The sequence below is a fragment of the Panulirus ornatus genome, chromosome 12 (genome assembly GCF_036320965.1).
Source record: "Panulirus ornatus isolate Po-2019 chromosome 12, ASM3632096v1, whole genome shotgun sequence".
Taxonomy (NCBI): Eukaryota; Metazoa; Arthropoda; class Malacostraca; order Decapoda; family Palinuridae; genus Panulirus; species Panulirus ornatus.
Window position 1 is genome coordinate 25123633 of NC_092235.1, and position 27371 is coordinate 25151003.

At 46.0% G+C, this 27371-nt stretch overlaps 1 protein-coding gene across 1 annotated transcript; it reads left to right on the forward strand.

Annotated features, from left to right (window-relative positions):
* The first annotated feature begins 923 nt into the window (after nt 1-923).
* Nucleotides 924-25780, forward strand: LOC139751891 (uncharacterized). Its single transcript, XM_071667555.1, has 12 exons — nt 924-1105; nt 3249-3632; nt 5502-5855; nt 6260-6340; nt 10642-10842; nt 11629-11850; nt 12656-12848; nt 14961-15139; nt 15520-15885; nt 23142-23243; nt 23553-23629; nt 24441-25780. The coding sequence occupies exons 1-12, from the start codon at nt 1100-1102 to the stop codon at nt 24484-24486; spliced, it is 2211 nt and encodes a 736-aa protein (XP_071523656.1). The 5' UTR covers nt 924-1099; the 3' UTR covers nt 24487-25780.
* The last annotated feature ends 1591 nt before the right edge of the window (nt 25781-27371 follow it).

Here is a 27371-nt window from a genome sequence, read left to right on the forward strand (position 1 = left end):
CGAGGACAAGGGCTGCAAGTGTGCCGTGAGGCTAGGCTGAGCATCTGACAGCCGTTGACACATCCGGCCAATTTGGCCACATCCGCCGGCTGCGGCTGATATCCTGTCATAGATCACGGATAATGTTATTTGGTTAAGCCTCCTGCAGCTCGTAGGGGTTGACGACGACGCCTTGAGCACGACGGCACGACCCTTGGGTGTGGTAGCCTCGTCGTCGCGGTCGGAAAGGAGGGTCGAAGTTGCGACCGCTCGATCTCCTCACAACCTGCTAATGTTTCTCTCTCTCTCTCTCTCTCTCTCTCTCTCTCTCTCTCTCTCTCTCTCTCTCTCTCTCTCTCTCTCTCGTATTCTGGAGTGAAATAGGTTTTCTTTTCGGTCTAGTCTTTTTTTTTTGGAATTGACTCGTTCAGACCCGAAGCATCTTGCCTCGCTCTCACCATCCCTGGGAGAAACCCTGAGGCTTCCAGGTTTTCCTTTCATAATTAAACGACCAATTAGCTCAAGAGGTCGACCTTTATGACCCCCAGTGATGCCGGTGGGTTTGGAATGGAAAAGGTCAACTGGTGTCATTTGCCACGCTTCGAGAAAATTACTTTTTCGTAGTTCTACACATCTTTCGGAACGATTTTTTTTCGAACTGGTGTCAGTGTTGTGTCTGGGAGTCAGATAAATTCATTGTACCTATCGGTAGATATTGCCGCAAACGTCTGAGTTTACACCATTATGAAAATGAAATGTATCGTGAGATAGCTTCAGTGCTTCCGACTTTTCCTTTTTGAAACAAAATAGCATCGCTCGATGGCGGGTGAAAACACACAAGAAAAACAAGTGAGGGTCAACGTGCGCGGTGGACACACTGGGATCATCATAAAATCCCGGAGCGATACCGTCACACGGACCACTACTGGTCAGGTCACCACATCTATCTAGTCCAGGACCTGCCGTGCCACACACACCCTGGCCTCTGCCACACTCCCGTCCATTTTTTTTTACAACCACACCTCTGCCTCCTCCACAATCCCGACATCTACCACACACCCAAGTCTCTTCTGCCAGGCACCCAGGCCGTTGCCAGCGCCCACATCACAGGCAAGAAACCATGAGGGTAAGCAGCCATTGTTTACATTCGCGAGCCTATAAGAACACGTGCCCTGGTGGTAGGTAGGTAGGTAGGTAGGCGACAGACACACCCCCGGCTGCCAAGTCTCAACTTGCAGCAGGGAATGATCACACCGAAAATAATCTCCCGAAGCTCTCCTGATCTCCGTATGCTTTGGTCGCTTCAGTCTCGCGGGTTGTTTATCTCCCAGCGAGACAGTTAGCGGAGGACGAGCCACGCGCCAGCAACAGTCAGCAGCGGGAACGAGGAACCAGTCAATCCACGCCTCTGAAACACAGGTTTTATATATATGTTTGTGTGTGTGTGTGTGTGTGTGTGTGTGTGTGTGTGTGTGTGTGTGTGTGTGTGAGCTGGTCACTCACTTTTGCAAGCGTGTTTGGAACGTATTGTACGTCATTATACTACAGTTGCGCTACGCTACACATTAAAACAGGTCACCCGCAGTGGTGTGTTAATGTCTTTGTTTATGTCCTTCTGCAGTTAAGAATATATCTGGTTCGATCTGGCACAAACTTCGTTATTTTCTGTCGAAGGTCATGTGACCGCCACCTGACCTCGAAACTTCACACTTCCAGTGACTTATTGTCTTACATTGACTATCTTGACTTTATTATGTAAAATTACCTTTTAAGTCGTAGATGAACATCGCGTCATACCGTGTCGTATGGAACCCAATATGGAGATAGTTAAGGTGAGAAAATATACACTGTGTTCTGTCAGACAGTTTCAGAACGGAAGTCCTTATTAAGCCAGTGCAAGGGCCATACATGCAATAAGCGCGTGTATGGTCCTGTAATTACCTTGAACACTCGTTTTGGATATTTCGACTGGTGGTTATAACTAGACGTTGACGGCCGTAACGACCCTGGCAATTGAATGACCTAAAATCCGTATGTACAACCAGCGACCTAACCTAAACCAGTTGTCCTTCAGTAGATTAATGACAAGGGTTCTTGAAGTGGATAATTTTGGCGGGAGTCAGCATTTGGCGAGGTTCATTTGACAGTTGTTTAGTCGCCATTTGTCTGATTGGTTGTTCGCTCGGTAGTTTTCTCATTGGCGAGTGTCCAACTGGCGCTTGTTCGATTGGTGGTTGGCTGGCAGTCGTCCGGCTGGCAATTGTCCACCTCTGTGCTCGGCGTCTGTCCAATCGGAAGTCGTCTGTAGTTCGTTATCTTGCCATACGCTAGCACACCACACCATACATGATATTATAGTGTGGCAAATCCTGATGCTTATACAAGTCCGTGTGAGGGAGGGTCAGTGGATGAGGAACTTGTATATTTCTTCCATTCTCCCTTTCAATAAAATATACAAGACAGCAGGCAAATATCATGAATGTCTTACGTTTTTGTTCTGAATGGTGTAACTATGTTTTCTTGATTTAGATGGGGATGATTTACGCATGTCTCAATCCATCAGTCGTTTGTGTATCTGGTATTCGCTAAGGTCTCATGGTCATTTACGATCGGCCGTCTGTCGTAGAAAAAGTAATGATCCAATCCCGAGAATTGTAAACATACGAAACCTCAGGGCGCTCGAGGCAAACGCGGCAGTTTGATATTTTTCCCTTGCAAGGGTTTTTCATACGTAGCCAGTAAACACCATCTCACAGACGAGGAAGGTTTTGCAAAGAATATATCTCAGCGGGTTGGTGGAACGCAGTCCAGTTTTCAAAGAGACGATCACATAATTCTTATCTCTGATGGCTTGATGTTGGCATATCGCGCGTGCTTTGCCTTGCAACTGCTCCAGAATTTGAAGTACACGTTGGGATCAAATGTAATTCTGTAATATGTAATCTGAATGTTAGTGAATAAAGCGCCTGCACGTTTCTACTCTCTCCTGCTATCTGATTTCTGTTTCCCTTCATTGATGGGATACGAAAAGATAAATTATTCCTATCTGGCTGCTTAGAATACGTCATCTCTCATTCACATCTTTGTCTGTCACCATTTTCCCATCTCCTCCATCGTCTCTCTCTATTTGTCCTTTTGTTTCCCCTCACACTGTTCACCTCCTTCCACAACAGTTTCCCTCCGAAGTTCGCTGGTATTGGATAGTTACCCTTGTACTCGCTACGCGATAATGATAGCCATGATAACACTGCCTTGTTCTCCTGTTGCAGGCGCTGTCCTCACCTTCCTCCGCCCTGGTGTGTCTGTTGATGGTCGCGGCAACACACACCTCCACTCACTCCCACTCTTCTCCCAGCCATACCTCGCCACGCCTCTCCTCACCTGCCATATCGTCGTCTGCCGACTTCCTCCTCTTTCTGTTCTCCCCTGATCCTTCCCCCCTCGCGCCAGCGGGACACGACCCCTCGCCTCCCGTGGTGGACTCCACAACGACGCCTTACGCCTCCAAGAACCCTCAGCCACGGAGCCAAGAAGGCGAACCTCGCCAGAGGAAAAATGGAATGTTCTTCAGAGCCAAGACTCGCGCGAGGATCTCATCGCCACAAGGTCGCAGACGTCCCAGCGTCACGCCCCCAGAGCACTCAGCCGTAAAGGTATTGTAGTTTACGTACCAAGGAAAACATTGTGGCATATTACCATTATCGTGATGAAATTCACTATGTGGGCAGTGTTCAGTTCTCTAGTGTTTGATGATGTTTTCTTGTCCACAAACGTCTATATCGATGTATATGTTTGATGTCAATTCATGTGTATTGATAATGGTATTTCAGAAGCAAATATAAATTTAAGAGAATATTATGAAGATTAAACTTCCCAAATTTGTTGCTGTCGTATGTCAATATCATAATTGTCGTCTTTTTAATAAATCTTTTGGTTTTGATTTTGGTCTAAAAGTTTTTAAGATACTTCCATACGATCCGGAAGTGATATTTTTCAATAACCCAAATTACATACAAGTTACGTTTACTGTTATCAAACTGTCTAGTCATGTAACTTTATCTATGCCGCATGAGCCCACCCCAAGTTATACTACGTAATGAGATGATACAATATCTGTAAAACTGTAAAAGAAATCTTCACCCTGAGAGTGAGAGACTATTGCCCCGCGTCTCGTTTTCCGTTGAGTATTTAGGTAAATCCGGGTCACTAGTTAGCGAGTAACGCGGCGTCGATATTCGTAAAAGACATATCACCGTAGATGTCACGTTGGTCACACGAGTTACGTAAAGTCTTCGTAACGTATTAGAAAACATATAAAAAGGTCAACACTGACTCACACAGGCGATATCTGAAGACACCCTCGCGTCTTCTGCGATTGTTGAAAAATATATTATGTTGTCCCTACGAGGAAGTGTCCTTCTGTTTGTGATGAACCAGGTGATATAATTAGACCCTGTGACTTGTGTTGATGTGTTTATCTCCTCCTCAGACGGAGGAAGGAGATAAAAATGTTCATTTGAGTAGGTAATAGATATTGTATCATGGAGTACCGGGCCTGCAACAGGTACTGGGGAGATACGAGAGGAGGAAGTGGCGTCATTTCAACTGCAAGTCATAAAAATCAGAGATAGACGTCGAATACTGTGTCACTGAAGGCTCTTGCTGCATCGTCATCTGGCTCAGGATGCGGACGCTGACAATTGCGTCACGTTTATCTGACGCATTTGACACTTCAGCTCGAGTGGGATGTGAACCTGTGTTCTCACGGAAAAGCCTACCTGTTTGCTTGATTTTGACCCTCAGTTTCCATACGCTTTACAGGCTCCGTCGATCATCCATGCTTGTCCTCATACTTTGGTCTGGTTATGCGAGTTCAGATCACCATAAGAGATCATTGCAATGACTGACTTTCCAGTCAAAGATGACCCTTTGAGTACAACGGTACAGCTCCCTTAGTGGGGCGTTGCGACCCTTGAGCACAACGGTGCAAACTTTCGTTATGACGGCTTGGTCTTTGACCTGACCTTCAAGGGTTAAGTACGAAGTCAAGCCATCAAGGGCCGTGCCATCGTGCTCAAGGATCGTACCGTCTCCGTTCGAGGGCGGTCAAGATATAAAGCGATCGAGTGAGAACTACGTGTGCAGACCCCCCTCCCATCCAGTTACCACGGTAGACAGTCGCTCTCCTTGTATGAAGGTGATCTGAAGAGTCCTCGTCTACAAGTGTTTCCTGACCGGGTCTGTACATCTGTACTTATGACTTATCTCTTGTCATGTCCGCCATCATATCCCGGATCCTCCTGGCAGTCTGTCAGCTGCAGGACGTTCTATGTGATTGGATGAGGTTGCATGCGTGAGCCGTCTTTCAGTGGTCAGTGGTCAGGTCATAGGGCACGCACGCCCTTTTAATCTAAGGGTCTTAATGTCGTGTTCAAGAGTCATGTCGTTTTGCTTTAAGATCTCACAATCTTGCTCAGGGGTTAAGGATGACCATTAATTCAGTGTTCCGATGACCCCACCAGCAGGCAGCGACAGTAGCAGTAGCTCTTGAAAGTGCCACTTCTACTTTGTTATCGAAGGGGGAGGATGACCTGCCGCCTGTAGATCGTCTCGAGGAAGACCTTGTCGGTGAAGACTTAGGTAGCGAGAACCTCCTTGGCGAACACCTTGACGCTGGAAGTCTCCTTGCCGAAGACCGTAACGAAGACCGCTCGCACGACGACTTCGACCAAGTAGCGTATGAGGAAGGCGTACTCCGGGAGGTGGCGTCCTTGCTGGTGGCGGTGAGGGAGGAACAAGTCGGACGGTGCGCCGTGACCATAACCACAGACCGCTTCTACCTCCCTGCCGTCGATTACTCCCTGACATACCTGGCGGTGAGTTGACCTGGTCCGGGCGTCACAGAATAGCGGTGGAGTGCATCATGTGTGGGAGTGGTGTCTGGAGCCTCCGAGTGATGCTGTGGCGTGGCGGATTTTTGGGAGTAGTGAAGGATGGAGTGGGATGAGGAGTGCTTGAAGAGTTTGGCGAAGTGTTTGTGTGCATTGAGATGTTGCTAAGATTTTGAATGAAGTTTTGAGAGTTTTGTCAATGACAGGATGGTGAGAGGAGTTTTGTTTGGTGCTGCAATCACCAACACACCTTTATAGTCTTCCAAAACCTCATCTGTTTAACCCCAGACCAGCACCTCTTATTCCAGACCCACTGTGTTGTGTATTGAGCCCTCTCCCTTGCCCTGCCCTGGACCCCTGACTTGATATCCTTATCATGTATACTTCAGGCAATGATCGAACGGCAGCCGGAGCGCCGGAAACATGTGTCGCCAGCAGCATTATTCACACTCCCACCGTCACATTACCAGGTAGGTGTAAGACCTTGCTTCCCGTGGTTAAACCGGTGTTGCCACACCTTTCTATACCCTTACATTATGACAGTGTATTACCCTTGAGGACTCTATCAGACACCGGTGTTGATTCTGTAGTTCAGTGAGGCCTTTGAATATGAGGATTTCTGTCTCTGTCTGGGGCGCCACGCATACTCAGTAACCTCACATCACAGGACAGACTGGGCTATATTGTATTATGCTTACACCACAAGACATAGTGAACTTTGATATTCGCCAGTGATACATGAGAGGACAAAACAGACTTTTCTTGTCTTGATACAAAAGCATTTTGCAAACAGGTTGGAACATCTTGGGCACACAGCAAGCATTTTATACTGCCTACCCTCTGTCAACACAATACTGTCATATGACAAGAGGTGACATGACAGAAGAGCTTGTTTCCTTTATGGGAAGAGGTCAATCACAGGCACTGATGGCCACATCAGGGGTCGAGGCTGTGAGTGTGGTTAACAGGAACACATGCGCATGCAAGTTGTTTATTACAGAGAGGGGTTGTTGATGATGACCATCCAACACTGTAGACACTGCAGGGTGTGCAGCTGTTGCCTAAGATTATCATTTACCTAATGAATTATCCTCATGCGGGATATCGTAACATGACATTAATTGATCCGTCCTCTCATTTATTGATAATCATGTGTACATCAGCTGGTAATTAGCATATTATGTTGTATGATGTATGACTATTCATTGTTAAGGCTTAGAACATCTCTTAGTTAGCTGGTCGAACACTACTGATAGAAGAAGCACCACCACCTCGATGAAAACAAATGGTAATAATTGATACCATTAAAAGGCCAGGCCAAACGTGGCACTCTCAGAAAACGGGATTGTTTCTACATTGTGGATTTTTCGTCCATGTTCTGTGAAGTGTGAGTGAGGCTTCTTGCTCCAGCATACTGTGAGTCTGTGTGTTGAGTGAGCTGGCCAGACACGTGAGTGAGCAGAGTGTTTTGAGGGCGATACTGAATGGGTTAACACGATGAATAACGATGATTGTCTGGGGGACCGGACCACTGGAGAGTATATTTAGCACAGAAGACTCGAGTTATCTGAGCTGTGAGGAACAAGAGACGAGTCACATGCTGGTGGTGGATGGATACTGTGTAGCCACACACACACACACACACACACACACACACACACACGATAAAGACCAGCGACGGGAAACGCTGGTTGAGGCTGTAATTGCATTAACCTCTCCCGGGTATGGGAACGTATCCCGCAGTGTACTACACCTGGCTGTCTGTGTGTGACGTAGGAAAATCCTGCAGGGCAAACGCTGCGCCCCCGCCAAGAAGCAGGCAAGTCCAGCTATGGCCACGGTCTGGAACGTTCATATATATATATATATATATATATATATATATATATATATATATATATATATATATATATATATATATATATATATATATATATATGATAGACAGTACACACTTTTAGTGAACGTTTTTTGCTTGAAATGTTTACATCGGAAGCATATATGTTGCTGTTTAGATTATCATTTTTGAAGCATGATAAACTCTATAGATACGTGAGTCTTACATTCATGCAGATATGTAGGCCTTAAATACGTCTGCTTCTAGATATGCAGGCCTTATACACGTCATTGGTAGATTATGAAATATACGGAAAAACCTGTGCAATGAGAAGAAACAAAGGTGAGTTATACACTCCTGTGTATCTCGATTAAAGAATCAGTTTAACAGATCAACATTTGTGGGATATTTTCATCCCAAAATCAGTGACAAGTAAAAGGCAATGTGTATTGTCTTAACATTCATTAGATTGCATCATTTTACAGCCATTATTCTGAAACTGTTCAACGTGGAGCCACACGCACCCGAACGCCTTAGGCGTAGCTGCAGCTTTCCCGCTGTTAAAATTTCCCCGTAAAAGAAATATATCCCATGTTAGCAGGCCTGAATGACTCGTGGAACACCCGCGGTGTTTTCGTGGCCGTAAAGAACAAGTGGGAAACGCATCACGGCGCACGAAACAAGACATGCGTAAAGTAGCCAAAATTACGGTGTGTTTATTTTCCATCGAATTTGTGTGTCAATAAAATATCATAACTGGATCCGGGAATGAATATAGATACTTACTTAATGATCACAAACATATGGGAGCTTAAAGAACTGTATAAAATTGTCTTGGAATTAAAATCATGGCCATAAAAATATTACTTAGACAATATATATAGAGAAACGAGAGAGTTTCCTTTGGTTGATTCGTGTTAGATTTTGTCTCATTTGACAGTAAAATTTGATATATGTTTTACCTTCACTCAGTTATCTGTTCCTCGATAATTGCTGCCATTTTTATTCTGTGGAGAGAAGTCAATATTAGTCGAGCGTTTCGTCAGCTCAAGGAAAGTCAATAGTCACCAAATTAATCCCTTGAGCGAGTGGCGGTGCGCCCTTGGAGACAGACGAGACCGCCCTTGATTGTGATGGCATTATGTAGCCTTTGACTCGACCCTTTGGGTCGTGTGCTCAAGGATGATACGTCTTGCTCAAGGATCATACTTCCGTGCTCAAGGATGATACGTCTTGCTCAAGGATGATACGTCTTGCTCAAGGATGATACGTCTTGCTCAAGGATCATACTTCCGTGCTCAAGGATGATACGTCTTGCTCAAGGATGATACATCTTGCTCAAGGATGATACGTCTTGCTCAAGGATCATACTTCCTTGCCCAAGGATGATACGTCTTGCTCAAGGATCATAGTTCCGTGCTCAAGGATGATACGTCTTCCTCAAGGATCGTACTTCCGTGCCCAAGGATGATACGTCTTGCTCAAGTATTGTACCGTCGCTATGCTCAAGGATGATAAGTCCTGCTCAAGCGTCGTACCGTCGTACTCAAGGATCGTGCCATCGGATGGCCTAAGGGTAGCGCCAACCGTCGTGCTCAGGAAGGGGGGAGGGGGGTTTAACCAGGAAGGTGAGGGGTTTGGTCATTGTAAGAGAAGAGGGGGAGAATGAGGCCTTGTTGTGGTGGAAGGTGTGGCAGGGTCCAGGAAGACGCTAATGTCAGCCTCATCCTCCCGCACCATCAGGAGTCATTCTCCCTCACACACACTCTCTCTCTCTGTGATGGTGGTGATGGTGGTGGTGGTGATGGTGGTGGTTGTGATAGTATGTCACCTCCCGACACTGCACACTTGCCTGCTCACTTGGTTTACCAGGGGTAACGTCACAGACGGGGCGTGTTAGACACGACCTGCACGTCCAGGTCACATGACCCTATTATTCCAGGTCCAGGTGGCCTCGGGGATGGGGCTATGAATTGCCTCTTTGGGATTTTTGTGAGTGGAGGGACGCGATGATTTTTTTGAGGGGGAAGGAGGGAGAGGAGTATAGTGAAGGGTTGATGGGGCTTAGGTGATCAAGAAAGGTTTACAAGAGGAGTAACTCGAGCTTTGTGCTGAGTACCTCAGACTCATGTAAAACATTTACATTTCACTTGATATTTACACTGTAAGGGACGTGTACCGCGATATACACCTCTTGCATATCGAACTTAACGCGTCAATTTTGGTGACGATTATTCAGACGCTGGACACAAGATGTTGAGGCTTTTTGGTAGGTTTGGTTAGTGACGGCATAACACACTTGGCTGGTTGTCATCATAGAATAATCTTACAACAAACGGAATAGATCTAAATTCCATACGTGGGCCTTGATACCTCGGGCCTATACTCGTTAAAGCCCCCAGAAGAACCAGTCAAAAGGGCAACCCCAAGCTCGAGGAAAGGACAGTGTCAGCGATGGTGTATAAACATCGGCAGTAACGGAAGTGGCGTGTGTGTGTGGGGGCGCGAACTGTAAACATGGCAGCGCAGGTGCATCCGCCGAATCCAGCTATGGGGGTCGACCCGGAGGAAGGAAGACCTGTAGAATGTGCAGAGCCACACCACAGGTGGTGCCTGGTGAGGCTACCGGGCTGAGAAGGACGTCCATGGTCGTTTATAATGAATGTATTTTTTTTTCAGTTGTTGTTTTAACGGATGTTTTTAATGGTAAATGTTGACATTACTGTATCTGTCTTCTTCTGTCAGTTGACTTCTCTTGTGCATCACGTATTATTTCACGTTCACATCTCATCCTCCACACCTTCCTCATCCAATCCTCTTCCTCCTCCTCCTCCTCCTCACGCCTCATCTTTTCCTTCGCTTATCTCTCTCTCTCTCTCTCTCTCTCTCTCTCTTCCTATGAGCCACCCCAGTAATCGTTGCTCTCTCCTTCAGGATGGGGAGGCCCTGTCCTCGCTGGTGGCAGGGTACAGGCTGTTGCGGAGGGAGAGCTGCACCCACTACATCTTCCTCGTCAGCGACCCCTCCAGGCTGCTCCGCCTCCTGGGGCCCCTCCATCAGGAGAGCCTCGACCTCTTGGCTAAGACCGTCCTGGTCACCCACCTCCGCCAGCAGGAACTCCTCCAGTTTCTTCAGGTCAGGAGATCTCTCTCCCCTTCTCCTCACGAGAGAGAGAGCTGTAGGGAGGGTTCCCTAGAGAGAGAGAGAGAGAGAGAGAGAGAGAGAGAATAAATTCCTTCCTCTCTCTCCGCTTAGGAAACCAGATTTCAAATATTGAACCAACTCGTCAAATGAAGACTCTTCTCCAACCCTCAGCTAAGAGTTTACTTTTATTTCAGTGGGACACATAGCGGCTTTCTCTCACTGAGAGAACTCACCTTTTTCAGGCAAGACTTTAAAAGTCTTTACGTCTTTTTTTATTCAGATAAGGAACCTGCTTCCTTGCGCTGAAGGAAGGAAAAAGAAGTGATATATGAGTCATGTTGAGAATCTGCTGTTTTTGTTCGACTCTAAATGGATGATTTTAGTTACTTCTGGTATTCAAGGGTTCGTGTGGACATAGTGAGAACCTAGAGTTATCATACTCTAAGGGTTAAACCATCGACCTCAAGGGTGTTCACCTGTCTTCTGTGACGAGATACCTTAAGGATTAATTTACTGTAGCTTCAGGTGTCATTACATATCATACTTCAGGGATTAACACTCAGATGATAATATCAACATCCTGCAGGGTCTTTATGTAACATGTTAACATAATAATGTTTCTTAAGGGATTGAGCTCATAATGAAGGGGTTAACCCTTTTGTTTGATAATAAAGTTGACCCTTTCTCCTTATACTTAAGGAGATGACCCTTTGTATTTATACTTAAATCGACCCTTTGTCTTCATTCTCAAGGAGTCGGCCCTTTTGCCCCTTACAGACACCCCCAGTTAGCAAGATGGTCAAGGTGCTTTTAGTTACGCCTTCGGCCGCCCGGGGCGAGGAGGCGTGGCTGCTCCTCCATACTCACTTGTTCTTCCAAGAACAGGAGCGGATCTCTCTCAGGAGCCTGGGCACCTGGCCAACCCGCCCTGCCTCGCCTGCCAAGCGGCCTGGTCTCCATTGGTTCCCGGAGAAACTCAAGAATTTCCACGGCTTCAAGGTGAGTTAGGAGTGTCAGTCGGTGATGGTGAGGTGAGGGTTTTGGCACACATATGCTAAAGAGGCATTCCCGTGTAGGTATTCACACAGACTGGCACATACAAGAGGGCTAGAGTTCGAATGCAGGACAGAACAGGAGGCTCACAGCCAACCCAGCCGCTCCTTCTCACCAGTGGGCCTGGTTGATGTATGTACGAATAAGATTGACACACTACATACATACAAGAAACGCGGCAACACACATGGAAAAGCCCTCTCGCCAAACATGGAAGAGACTGGGCACACGGGTATACACGCGGGTAATTACACACGCACACACACACACACTGAGGTTTATTCAGTGTGCTCATGAATATATACGGCCAAAGATGTACACATACACACACACTGACAAGTTAAACACGGCCGGAGTGAAAGGACAAACTATCCCTCACTTTCCCAGTGGCACCAATGCATTTCCTTTGCCATGCCTTTGGTTCCCTCGTCGTCAGAGGCTGTATCATACATCACCTCTCCTCCTGCACATTCACATTCCTCTATTTACATCATCTGTAGACATTCGTCTCCCGCCGTAGTAAACAGAGATGGTCAGTGATAGTGCGTCTCCCACCGTAGTAAACAGTGAGAGACGGTGCGTCCTCCACCGTCGTAAAGGGTGAGTGACGGTGCGTCTCCCACCGTCGTGAACAGTGACGTTCGGTTATAGAGCGAAAGGTGACTTGATGATGGCGCCGGTCGCCAAAAGTTGACGTCTCTGGTTAACCCTCTTCTTCCCTTTGTGTCTCTCCCTCCTCCACGACCGGCAGCTCCACGCCACGACCTTCAACCATCCCCCGGTGTCCATCTTCGAACCACAGCCGGGCGGGACCTTCTCTTACGACGGGTTGGAGATCAGGCTCCTCAAGACGCTGGCCTACGCTCTGAACTTCACCGTGGAGATCGGCCGGCCCAAGGACGGGGAGAAGTGGGGTAGAAGGCTGGCCAACGGTAGCTGGACCGGTAAGAGACAGGGGGATAGGAGACAGGAAGGGATAGGCGAAGCAGGAAGGGAGTGGAAGTGAGAGACAGGGGATAGGAGACAGGAAGGGATAGGCGAAGCAGGAGGAAGTGAAAGTGAGAGATAGGGCGGAGAATAGGGGAGAGAGAGAGAGAGAGAGAGAGAGAGAGAGAGAGAGAGAGAGAGAGAGAGAGAGAGAGAGAGAGAGAGAGAGGTGAAGGTACACATTACAATTATCTCATGACTGAGTACCCTGGCATGCCCGGGTGGCAAGGTCAATACATTCCCCTCCCTGGTGGTCACAGTGTGTGTGTCAACACAACCAGGTTGTTTGCACCTGTACGAAGTACACTGAGGAACAGAAAACGTGTGACGGATGGACAACAGCGGAAGATGACACATTATGGCACATGTAGATCCAGGCGGAACACCTGTTGACACTCGTAAATCCAGGCGGAACACTGTTGACACTTGTAATTCCAGGCGGAACACTTGTTGACACTTATACATGCAAGTAGAACAGTTACTGACACCCATGGACACCAGCTACAGTGCCTGATCACACATGCAGATCGGGTAAGGAGGACACCTGCAAAACACACCTGCACACCTATCCAGAGTCTTCGCACGCTTAGGCAGTTACACCTGTTGACGTCTGCAGAGCAAGGAAGAAAAGCTTTGGCATTTGTAAAGCGATGCAGAACACATGAACGTCAGCAACACCGGTAAACCTGACATACGTGAAGCTGTAAGAACGAAGCAGAACACCTGCCAACACCTGTACCTTGCAACACATACGCAACACTATAGTGCAAAGGGAGGGAGAATAGTTCCCTTTTCTGTAGGTTTCAAACTACAGACGTATTTACCGCCCTAACAGGACGTCTTTGGGATAATGGCTGTTGACTTGTACAAATTTGCCTCATGATGAACACACACACACACACACACACACACACACACACACCCACGTCCACATCCTTCTTACATGAGGGTCGAGATGAACGAAAGAGTGGAGTGACTATAATTTGTGGATAAACATGTTATGATTTAGAATATTTACGGATGGATGATGATTTCAGGGAATAAGCAAGCTGGCAAAGACGAAGAAACATGGAAACCTACAGTAATATGAAATGTACAGTTAGGTTCATCGTTCGGTATTAAGAACCATGATTACAGACAGTGAAATAACTGTTCATGCTCTCTGTGTCTAGCAGTAATTGGTCGGTTCATCTCTGACCTTATCCTTAGCGGGTACTGTTTCATTATATGGGAATCATGATAACAGTTATCAGGCTTCTAAGGTAAGGCACATTCGACTTGATCAGATATCGCATGTTGTACCTCTCGTGTCCCTGAAACAGGTCACGTACAGGTTATAAAGTAATCATCGTTCGAGGTCACTGGCCAGCCTGAGGAATATATCATAAATCTTTTCACTTGCAGAAGTACCTGCCATCATTCTTGCCCAATGTCTTTTTTTTTTTTAAGGATTTTGGTCGTGGTTCATTATTTTGTAGTCAACTTGCAAAGTTTGTTGTATTAGTTAACTTCAGGAAAAATAAAGTTGGTTCATGAGATCACGTGAGAGAAGCTGTTTAGCCCAGCGGAGTGTGTATAAAGTCGCTCACAGTTATTTCTATTTAGAAAACTCAAAGATCTATTTGATAGAATATGTAATTTATTGGAATTTAGGCATTTATAGGAATAAACGTAAACAAATCTCGTCATCTCTTTAGTCTTACGTTCAACGCACATTCAACACCAGGCAAGTCACGTTAAACGTATGAAAGATATATTTCGTGATTGTAAACACCTGCCTTATTATAGTGAGCCTTCGTTGAACGTGAAATATATGTTTAACTTTACCGATACCTTTGAATACTTATGGCACATGTTGATACCCTCTAGATTGACATTAAACATCTGTAGTATCATTACGAGCCACAAGGTACACAGGTGTGTGTCCCCCCCCCCTTATGAAACATCTGTAGTATCATTACGAGCCACAAGGTACACAGGTGTGTGTCCCCCCTTATGAAACACCTGTAGTATCATTACGAGCCACATGGTACACAGATGTGTGTCCCCCCTCCCTCCCTCTCCTACAGGTGCGGTGGGTGAGACTGTGCGAGGGGAGACTGATGTATCATTCGCCAACTACTTCATCACGGCCGACCGCCTCAGGATCATGGACATGACCCGACCTTACTACATCGACTACACCTGCTTCATCACGCCCAAGCCTCAGCCCCTGCCCCAGTACACGGCCGTCGCCTGGCCCTTCCATGTGAGTTGGGGAGGGTGGGGGCAAGCACAAGGAAGGGCGGGCGGAGGGGATGAACGGGTAGAGGCTGGAATTCAAAAGTAATTAGTACAATAGACGACGAAATGCGTGTAAAAACGTCATCCATGATCATTTTCCATTTTGCCCCGGAGCCTCACGTAGCATCAATAAGTTTGTCATATGATCCGTTGATTAATTATACAACTTATTATTTAATTCCATAACTATGGCCCATCTTGGGCCTTTTTTTTTTTCCCCTGGTTCTATACCCTTTTTTTTTTTAACGCCTCCACCCACAAGATGGGTGGGAATGTGTGATAATTTCGCCGCTTTTGCGGTGGACTCCAAACCACGAGTATTTATCGCCTGTTTGGATGCTGCAGGTGTGGGTGTGGTCGGCGGTGGTGGCGACGCTGGTGGCTGTGCCTCCCGCAGTGCGCGCTGCAGGAGAGATGGAGCCTGGTGGCGCTTGGTTCCGCCGGCTGGACAACTGCCTCTGGTACGTGTTGGGCGTGTTCCTCACCCGCTCCCAGCCCACGCGCCTCGTGCCGTCCTCATCGGGGCTGAGGATCGTCGTCATCAGCAGCTGGGCGGCGGCCATGATCATATCGGTGGCATACAAGTCCTCCCTCATCGCGTTCCTACTGGTGCCCGCTCCAGGCGCGGCCGGTCAACACCTTGGAGCAGCTCCTCGAGTCGGGACTCGGCTGGGGTGTGAGGGATCGTGGCGGCTGGGACGAGTGGTTCAGGTGAGAGTGAATATGAACCTCGGTGTCTATTTCTTCCCTGAGATCGATCGATCAAAGGCCTCCTGTCATGGCACTGTCTAACGACGGCCATTACCACAGGTGTTGATATCGTACTCGAGAAGGTTTCCTGTCTTGTCACGAGCATGTCCGAGAGGGTCAAGTGTATTCATTAGAACGAAGGATTATTATGGAATGATGTGCGATGGACGGATATATACATCTTGATATAGAGAGATAGGCATTAGACCAGTGAGATGGTGGTGTGAAGTATGCAAATTTTGCGATGCTGATGTGGCAGAGGAGACGAGAGGTCGTGTACAGTCAGTCTAGTACGCTGGCTGAGAGATTGAATCACCAGTAGACGTTAACGTACACATAGGCACTCAGTAGTTCCGCTCCTGCGAGCCAGTGTACTATCAACGCTTATCAAACAACACGAGTCTAATTATCATTTCAAAGTATGATGTTGTATCCACAGGTTTTTTCAACAGACTCAGGGTGCGCATGGATCTGGTCAGGCAATCCTCTTTGCCGCATGAATAACGAAATTTGAATGACATTCATGTTTAATGTGCTTTGACGATTCTTATCACCGGGTTACTCTAACCCCCATGGGCGAATGTGAAGCAAAAACACCAAATTTTTGCTTACGATACGAATTCAAAATTCTCGCTGACTTGATTGTCTTTACATTTTTTTTTATTACGATTGATTGATTGATTGATCCAGGTTGATGGGACGACATCATGTCACATTCTCTTGGTTGAAGTTATCACGTGTCAGTCCCTGGGCGGGGCGGGAGAGCAGACGTATAGATTCATTACAACGTCATAAAGATTACGTCAGCCCTGCTCTCTCTGGGACACGACATTAATCCCTGGGACAGATCAGTGGGTGGACAGAAATTACATCACGGCAAAAATACCGGGGTTGAGCCACTGTGTGTCGAGAGCTGAGCTGAACGGATTAGGCCACGGGAGCCATTGACAGTGGCGGGAGACAAATGGTCCAGTTGACGAGACGCCCACACACCATCTCGTTATGGACATATTCATCTAACGTTATGTATGTGACTCTCTCCCGAACACGATAGTACGATGATTGGATATCAAGACCTGTATTCGCCTTACAGCCTGACCCATAACGATCGAATCCAAGGGTCGTTAGGGGTCAAACCATCCTCCTCTCATGTCCCTTTTATAGGGTAATTATTCATAGTTCTCAGCTGAATGTATATCATGGATACGATTAGATATTATGGTCGTTGTTATTCTAAGCTCAGACGTATGTGATATATAGGGTGTTTCAAGGTTAATCCGGGCTCCATGCACTGGCTCTGAACCTGTTTATATCAGTAGCCAACAGACAAACCACAGTCTGACTCTCTTATTAAAACCCGGTTTATCATCGCTGCGCCAGCAACAAGCGCAACCCAGACATACAGAGAGTAAAAATGAATGGTTGAGACAACCATTATATATATATGTATATTTTGTAAGTATAATCAACATAGGGAAATTATGTGGTAGGCAAGGGAGGAAGGGGGGAACGAAAGAAGCCTCACATAATGGTCAAAGATTGTGTATTGAGCGGGATGTACCAAGTTGCATGGATATAGAAGACATGCCGAATGTACCCAGAGAGAGAGAGAGAGAGAGAGAGAGAGAGAGAGAGAGAGAGAGAGCTGTGTACTCGCGCTGATTACTTTAATGCACTACTTACTGTACATTTGTTTATTTTATACTGTTATCTCTTATACCCTCCTGACTCTACACTTTTCATCTTGTGCTTTTAATTCTTCATGCACTGTTAATCCTACACTGCTGTGATCGTACGCTGCTGATGTGGCACTGATAATCCTACACTGTTAGCTGATACATTGGTGGCTGTACACTGTTAACTCTCTACTGTTTAATCCTACATTGTAAACTGATACACTGCTGGCTCTACACTGCCAACTCTGTACTGTTCCTCCTATACTTGTGGGTCATAATAATACACTGCCTACTCTATATTGTTCAATCTACATCGTAACAGTGAGACGGAAGAGGTAGGTTATAGCTTAAGGGAACAGGGAATGAACAGATCCCCTCCTACTGTTGTCATTGATGACCATTGATGACTGCAATGATGAGGAAACAGGTCAGCTGATCTGTTCCCAACTCGCTACCTCACTACCATGAATCAAACGGGTGTGGTGGCCAGCCCTTCCACGTACCAGTGTAGACCGGTAATGTCATGCAGTCTGTAACTCACTCAGGCCTGCGTGTATGCATGTTCATATGATCACGTCGGTAAAGGTCTTGGAAATATGACGAGTCCGGCTCTTTGAGTACGACCTTACTAGCCCCTGGGTGTGTGATGGGGTTGATGTGAGACTTCGGACAGCGAGGTCAGGTCAGAGGCTACGCCACCACCATACTGAAGGTTCGTATCGTCGTGCTCAAGGGTCGTAACGCGGTGCTCAAGGGTCGTACCGCCGTGCTCAAGGGTCGCACCGTCGTGCTCAAGGGTCGTAACGCCGTGCTCAAGGGTCGTAACGCCGTGCTCAAGGGCTGTAACGCCGTGCTCTAGGGTCGTAACGCCGTGCTCAAGGGTCGCACCGTCGTGCTTAAGGGTCGTACCGTCGTGCTCAAGGGTCGTACCGTCGTGCTCAAGGGTCGCACCGTCGTGCTCAAGGGTCGCACCGTCGTGCTTAAGGGTCGTACCGCCGTGCTCAAGGGTCGTGCCGTCGTGCTCAAGGGTCGCACCGTCGTGCTCAAGGGTCGCACCGTCGTGCTTAAGGGTCGTACCGCCGTGCTCAAGGGTCGTGCCGTCGTGCTCAAGGGTCGGCACCGTCGGCTACCACGGTGGGTCGTACCGTCGTGCTCAAGGGTCGTACCGCCTCGCTCAAGGGTCGTACCGTCGTGCTCAAGGGTCGTAACGCGGTGCTCAAGGGTCGTACCGCCTCGCTCAAGGGTCGTACCGTCATGCTCAAGGGTCGTACCCCCTCGCTCAAGGGATTAACCACACTTACAATCTATAAATGCATTACAAGCAGACAATAAGTGACTAAGAGCAGTGAAAAATTGAATGAATCCAACTTTCGAAGACTTGACCTTACCAAATGTCACTCCTTCTGGTTGAGGAGGAAGACAGTGCTACAGCTGACGTGAGAAAGGGGGGGGGGGGGTTGTGGTAGTTGTGGGAGGGTTGTTGTTACTGAGGAGAGCGTCCTGTTGTATAATGCGATGCTGGTGATCGCGGGTAAAATGGAGCCTCCACGACGGAAGCCACAAAACCGCATGACTTGCCATGTTAGGATGAGAGCTATGCTCTCCTTCCCTCTCCTCCCCTCTCCTGTCCTGCCCTCCCCTCTCCTCCCCTCTCCTGTCCTGCCCTCCCCTCTCCTCCCCTCTCCTGTACCTCTTTTTTTATCTATCACTTTTGTTTCTTGTATCTGATATTGACTACGAAATGCCGGATGGTGTTCTCTATGTGTCGCCCGCCTGCCTTGGCACGTCAGAGGATAAGGGATCACCATGTCCAGTCGTCTTTGGGGAGTCGCGCGTTATTATACAACTTAAATTGTGGGGTCATGATTTCATGATTCGACATTAGATACTCGCTAGACTTGACCTAGTAGTTGTTGTTGTTGTTGTTGTTGTTGTTGCTGGGCAGCATGTGTTGAACTGAGTGGCATGAGACCCGTGATTCTAGTTCTATTCACATACCAGTTAGGAAAAGGTTTAAATTCGTTTCACTCCAGTAACTACGTTATGTAGCAGGCTACACGTGGTCTCTTCTATCTACCTATATATATGTATGTATACATAAGAAGTTGACATTATAGTTTTTTAGCTCATGTTATACCTCCTTACTTTGTATATAGAAAAATCTTCATATAGCTAATCGTCCTGTGTTAGTGTTAGATTCTCTTCCTGTGTGTCTTTTCCCGGTGTTTATATCCTGTGGCATTACGTAACCTCCTCTATCCCTCCGCTTCCTCTTCTTCTTTCCTCACCCCAGCAACTCGCTCGACCCGACCTCCCAGCAGATCGCCGCGGGGTTCGAATTCGTCAAGGGCATAGACGGCGGCCTGGCCCGGGTACTGGAGGGCGACTTCGCCTTCATGAACTCGGGCACGTTCCTACGCTACCTGGTGGCCAACAACTTCACCAACGCGTTCGGACAGACCAGGCTCCACGTTGCCAAGGAATGCTACGTGCCTTTCAGGTGTGTCGTAGCTGTGCGTTGTGAACTAATTGGTGTGTGTACCATCCTGCTTGTTACGACATTACGACGTGAGGGTATCGACGGACGGCACTGAGGTGTTGTGTGTGTGTGTGTGTGTGTGTGTGTGTGTGTGTGTGTGTGTTGGATGATGTTCACGTTTTCTGTGTAGAAACAGTTCTGGCCATTTCAGAAGTATATATATGAATATGTGTGGGTAGAATAGTTGTAGTAGTAGTAGTAGTTGTGGTAGATATAGTAGTGGTAGTAGTAGTTGTGGTAGATATAGTAGTAGTAGTAGTAGTAGTTGTGGCAGATATAGTAGTAGTAGTAGTAGTTGTGGTAGATAAAGTAGTCATAACAGGAATAATGATGGTAATAATGATGATGATAATAATGTTTTGGATCAACGTGAAATACTCGTGGGTCATCGCTTTTATGACTATAACATGAGAATGGGATGAGAAGATCCTCTCTCTCTCTCTCTCTCTCTCTCTCTCTCTCTCTCTCTCGTGCAGGATCGGGCTGGGCTTGCCCCGGTTTTCTGTGTACACCTCCCGATTCAACGACATCGTGGCGAGGGTGGTGGAGGCCGGCATGGTGACCCGCTGGTTCCAGGACCTGCTTGATAAGGTCAGTTTGGTGGGGCTGGGGTGGGAGTGTGGGGTGTATTTAGTGGTTCATTGGGAGAAGGAGAGGTGGGGAAGGGAAGTGGTAGTTCATTGGGAGTGTCGGTTGGGGGGAAGGGTTCCAGGGAGTTTCTGGACGAGGTTGGTATGAGTGGTGAGTGCTTCACTGGAAGGGGATGATGGTTCCTGGAACGGATGAATGAGGGGAGGTGTTGAGCGGTTGAATGGAAAGGGGGTGTGTTGGGTGGGTATTAGTTCCAGGAGTCGGGTAGTAAAACTGATGAAATAATCTGTTAAAAATCTCCCGGATGAGCTGACTATCCTCTGGAGGGGCTTCCAACCCTTGAGGAAAAGCGGACTGAAAGTCTGCCGGTCTGGAATGGAACAAAAAAATGTGTGTTTTTGTTTTGTTTTCAATAGGTCACTGTTATAGAGGGACATGGTAGAAATGCTTATGGTGAATACGCAGTGCTTATCTTGCTTGAGGAGCAGTTGCCAAACCGCTTTGAGTGCAAGGGTGCGATCCCATAAGTTTAGTGACTTGACAACTTCAACCTTAATAACCCACTACGGGTCAGGTTGAAGGTTGTTACAACTCGAGTTATTGCTTGTACTGGAAGACATGTCTTTCGGTCAGTTCCTGCTAAACGGAGGCTCGACCTATTCCAATGACCTTTGCTCTGTACGTAATTGGAGTGGTCGTTGCTGGTTATCACTCCTGAAGGAACGTATACAGTTTGTATCTGGGACTTGATAAATCGAAGATTCGCTCAGCTGAGACGTGATGAATCAAAGGTTCGCTCATCTGGGACGTGATGAATCGCGTCATTCAGATGTTTCGAAGGTTCGCTCACAGGAAAAAGTGATGTGTCGGTTTTAGGAACTAGCATTACTGGAGCTGAAAAATATTTGATGTCAGAGATAGAACAGTGCTTATTACTATCTCTTCTGTGTCTGTAATGATGAGAAGCTGTGACCAGATTATCATTTATATCTTATCTATGACTGTAATGATGAGAGGCTATGACCATATTATCATATATATCTCATTTGTGACTGTAATGATAAGCTGTAACTAGGATCAATGCTTGTCAACAGTAGACTTTATATATCAATCACCCAGTTGTATAAAAGACATATAAAGACGGCCCTCCTTATAAGACTCAACTGGGTCAAAGCGTCAGGTCACTGAGGTCAAAGAGACAGGTCATTGTACTTTATTTTTATAAACGCCCATTGTATTAGCCAGTAAATATTGTTATTATTATCATCATCATCATTTATGAAAGCGTGGGGTCGTTACTGACAATCTCCCAGGAGCGCAATGTCAAACTAAACAAGAAAGTCAGGTTCTGTGTGTCGATCTCGCATGTCCAGCTGCATTATCTCCCGTGCCAGTGCTGTCGTGTGGCCGTCCCGAAGCATCATGGCTGGCTGGACATAAATTCAAAGCACACCACGGTTATCAGCTGCCTAGGATTCTGGCCATGTTCCCTTGGAGACGTAGGTCCACACCTCTGTATATATGAAAACGTGTCTGGATGGCTCCAGGGAGCTCGCTGAATAATGCGAGGGATGCGTGCGTCTTCTGCGTGTATTTTATACTACAGTCCCACTTCTAACACAGGAGGAGGTCAACAGTGTATGTACCATTAGTTATGATGGACTGAATTGTGTCAGACATGTTTATTAATACAGGTTCGAGTTAATACTCCCGAGTCGAGTACACGAACAGTTTGATAGTTCTTTGTGTTTGTTCATCCCCGGAGCTGCAGCGACTGTAGTGCCATGAAATGACCGACTGGGGTCTGTTGGGAGGTGTGGCCACTCATACTGATCGTAGTTAACAAAGCTTTTGGACAGTTTAAGTTAAACTGGGAGTTCTATAGTTGAGGTAAACTGGGAGTCCTATGTATCCAGTTATTCTTTGTGACGTATGACAACCTTAGCTCACACTGCTCTGGTGTAGCACCTTCAGGCTCTGGTAATACAATTTAGATTTTGTGTATTGTAAGCCATAATTGTATACATGAGCCCAGATGACTATCGTCCTCTGTGCTAGTGGTCTATCGTTGCTTATTTTCAGATAGAGAGCGCAGGTGGCTCCGTGCACTTCTTCTGAATTGAGTGAATACCTGAAATGACATTTTAAAAATGTTTATGATGGACTACCAAGCCTGTGGTTTGATGGAAACTGTCTCTAATATACTTATAATAAAATGATTAGAACTTGCTCTTCTTGTTAACACATGCATAAGGCAGTGTGTGTCATTGCTAATGAGAAAGCATACCATCTTGTGTCATTTGGAACACTGAACCATATATCTTAGAATCATTTGTACGAAAATGAAGGAAAATGATTTATTCTCGGTATGCGTCACCAGACTTCAGTCTTCCTCGTCCTCTTCACAACAGGCGGTGCAGAAGCAGCGTCGCAAGGCCAGGAAGAAGCAAGAATCACAACACACACAGCCACACCACTCCACGACCCAGGTGCTGGGTCTCTACCACGTCCAGGTCAGTCAGTACTCATGCCTCTCCCTCATCTCTCTCTCGGGTGTGGTCCCACACCCCACTCTTTCTCTGTGTCTCATCTCTCCTTTACCATCTGCTGCATCCATTCATATATTTCACTAGTTTTTAAAGAGGAAATAAGCATGAGCTAGTGCTGAAAGGAGGCTTGATGGTTAGGTCATTATAGAAAGAAATAACTTGCCTTGCTTGTAATGTTAGTCGAAAGATTTGCTAGTCAGAAAGGTCGTATTGTACGTAATTATTACTGGAATCTCTTATTATCTTGGCCTCTCATACAAATCTTTTTCCCAGGGCCCCTTAATCCTGCTCCTGATGGGGTGGCTGCTGGCGGGAGCGTCGTTCCTGCTGGAGCTGATGGTCTCTCGCAGGTGAGTACTTTTGTGCTGTGTCGCCTCGCTTTGCCCCCGCCCCCCGCATTCCCTAAGGTGCTCAAGGGGGGAGAGATACGGAGGACGACCCAGGATGTTTCCCCGTGCCTTCTGGAGGTGCAGGTGTCTCAGGCTCTTTGTGTTTTGTAAGGTGTCACAACTCCAACGGTCGGGAGACAGAGGAACAGGACCGTGTTATGGGTCTCTATACCAAGGCGACCACAGCTTCGTCAGACGCCTCTTGAAAGACTCTCACTTGTTCAATGGTGACAGGTCATCGCATTTGCATACATCTCTCTGGCGGCGATCATGATTCATCGGGAGGGAGGGACGCTCTCGTCGTGTGAAGATGATGGTCGGTCCAGTCAGGCGCCATCCACGTTGGGAGGAGAGAGAGAGAGAGAGAGAGAGAGAGAGAGAGAGAGAGAGAGCAGGTCATGCTGAGCTGTGAGGGGCCCCCCGAGAGCGCCACTGGCACACGTCCTGCCCCCATCAAGGGTTGAAGGAGTAGTGTGATGTGTGTGTGTGTGTGTGTGTGTGAAGAGCAGGGGTTACTCCAGAATGCACATACTGATTTCTTAGACCCTTGACCACCGTGGCGCAACCCTTGGTTATGATGGCTCGGCCTTTGACCCAACCCTTGAAGGTCAAGTCATAGGTCGCGTCCTCGTTCCAAAGGCGTCGTACCGTCGACCTTAACAGAGGTTAAACAGAGATCTTCATGATAATCTTAGAACGACTAAAATTTCATCAAACTACTCCAGATGTACAGATCACCTGTTTATTGATTTCTCATCCGTATCTCCTGTAGGTGCAGGTGCTGCCACGGGTCTGCTGCGGCGGGTGTGGTGGACTAAGCCCCAGGAAACGTTGACCAGACTGACGTTCCCGGACGCCAGTGGGTGGGTCCGGAGCTCCTGAAGGAAGCGTTACACTGACGTCAGTAATTTCGTTCGTGCGTCCGATTGGTCAAGGGGACGCCGGGTCATGGCTGAATAATCTATCGTAGGTTGAACGATCTACTGTAGGTGTAATGATTGACTTGACCTCCACCCACGGATGGTTGAGAATTGTTCATAATACTAACAACTCACTCCTAAGGTGTTATCTTCATAGTTGTGGTGAGACACTAAAATGTAGATATATTGATTAATAATTTCTCGCTAGTTTTGTTCTCTCCTGAAGGTGTTTGCGAGAACGCCATCAACATCAATGCTTGGCGAGCATGACCTGGAATTAATCACGGTCGTCCCTTAAGTCATGTCGAACACAACACTGTCCGAGTCGTGTTGTCTGGCGAGCTCATGGTCATCATTACCCCCCCCCCCCCAAAGCTGCTGTACATTGTGCACTGCCTCACTTTATTCACTGACGAATACTTCTTAGCGTCACTCACGTGCGTTCATGTACACAAATATTCGCGTTTGTCAGGTCGAGATGATAGTTCAAAGTGTACGACACCCCCAGTTGCTTTAACTATCAGTCTCCATGACGAAGTGGATGTTTTTGATTGTTCCACTGGTAGACCATCGGTGTGGCGCCACTGACCAGCTCGTTCGTCGGGGAAATTTAGTCCACCAATCAGCAAATGACGTACTTAGATTCAGTTTGATTTAGCGTTTATCCGTGTTAATGTATCTACTGTACACTTCAACAACCTTAAACTCACAGATCCGCGCCACCCCTGACGTATATGACATTGACAAACTACATACAGACCGAGTAAACGTAACAAGAACTAAACAACTGACCTTTCAACTTAGTCTTAATCTCCAGCCCACCAGACATACACCCATTAGAAACCACACTCTCCAGACAAGTACGAGTCGGCCTATCCCTCCGACGCCGTGGACATCACCCAACATATCTCAAGATCCTTCATTCCCACAGTGCAACTACCTCAAACACCGAGCTTTTTTCAGTTTCCCCAAAATCTCCGAGCACAGATGCACACACATCATTACAATTTATGATCTCTGCCACGACCATTGGACGTGGCCCACTTCTCGAGTGCTGCAGGAGCCTCAAAAAGAATAAAGAGACTAATTGAACAAGATGTATATATATAATTTTCTGTACGTATGTAATAGAAAAGTTGAATATTGTGTATGTAGTTGAAATAACGATTAAAAAACATATCCTAGTTCGTAGTATTAATCCAGCCATCCCTATAGTATTTATTTCACTTCCTCCAAACTTTAACTATAACATTGACGTTTAAGAATCAATTCATACTTTTGTAGTTTAGACAGTAGATCTGCCCTTGAAGTTTTATTGAGTAGTCTTAGGTAGATTTCCAATTGATAAACCTTAAAGATTTACAGTCAGTTATAGATTTGTAGTTGAGAATCATGCTTAGAATATTACGAAAAACATGTATGAAAACAAGTAGAATGATTGTTGTGAGGTGTTTTGATCTAGAGGATATAATGAGAGAAATTTGTTAATAAAATCACTTGAACTAGGTCGTTCAGTTAAAGTGCTTTCTTTTGTATATTTAAATAAAAGTTACAAGCTGAGTACTTGTAAACAACTACCAAGAGAGTCAGTGTCGTTGTTTTAATTTGTAGAAATAGTTTTGGCTTTTGTATTCCCTCAAGATTCTCTCACATCCTCCTTGGCTAATGTATAAATAAATGAATGGCCCTCTCTATGTATGTAAGTGAAAAGACTACGAAAACTAGATTCTATATAAGGTTAAGTTTGTCCCCCATTTCATTTGTTAGCCGCTGTAATAGTTTGTAATAGTTTGTCCTATTCATTTTACGGTGCCATCTTAGAAAATGGAGGTAATTTTACCAGTAACTTGTAAGTTTGACAATACAAGGAAAAAGGTATTATCTCTACCTGTTAATCGTGGTTAACTTCATATCTAATCCTTATACACCTCAAAGAATCATTAACATATCTTGCACTATGAGAAAGTGAAACATGGATTTCCATATTTACACAAACATTTCAAACCTTTTCATTTTGCACACTATGATTGATCAGGATAGATCAGCGTCTCAGATGTTACATCTCAGTGTACAAAAGTGCTTTCTTTGCACCTGGGTCTCGATCGTTTTTCTTAAATCTTCGTCTGAGTGAGTCCCAATATAAGCTCCATCCTCTCCATATGGCCATTCCATCTAAGAAAACTTTAATTCATGCGCGTATTTCTATTTCTTAAGTTTTCTATTTTTGTAAGAATCGTGAGTTCGGGTAAAACTAGACAATATGTCTTGATGTCAACTGTAGATGATTACATTCGTAAAAAGAAATATTAAGTCAAGAGCCTATTACCAATACAAAGTAGTAAAGGTTTCTAAAGATGTCCAATTCACAGCTTATAACTCATAAATTTGCTCATTAAAACAATTTATATTCAAGGCAGAACGTAATATAACATTACTACCGAATTAGTTCATTAATTTTGATTTTAGAAGATTACATTACTGTAGCAAAACTTTGATAAACTTTATATTTCACTACTATTTGAATTCAACCTAACCTAGCCTAACACAAACCAGTTTGATCTTAAGTGATTGAAATAAATAAATTAAATAAATAAATATATATATATATATATATATATATATATATATATATATATATATATATATATATATATATATATATCATAACTGTGACTATTGAACTTTTCTTCGCTTAATCTAACTTAGCAATTTAACCTAACGTAAGCAGACTAAAATAATAACATTCAGTATCGATCTTGAACTAATTATAAAAAAAAAAAGAA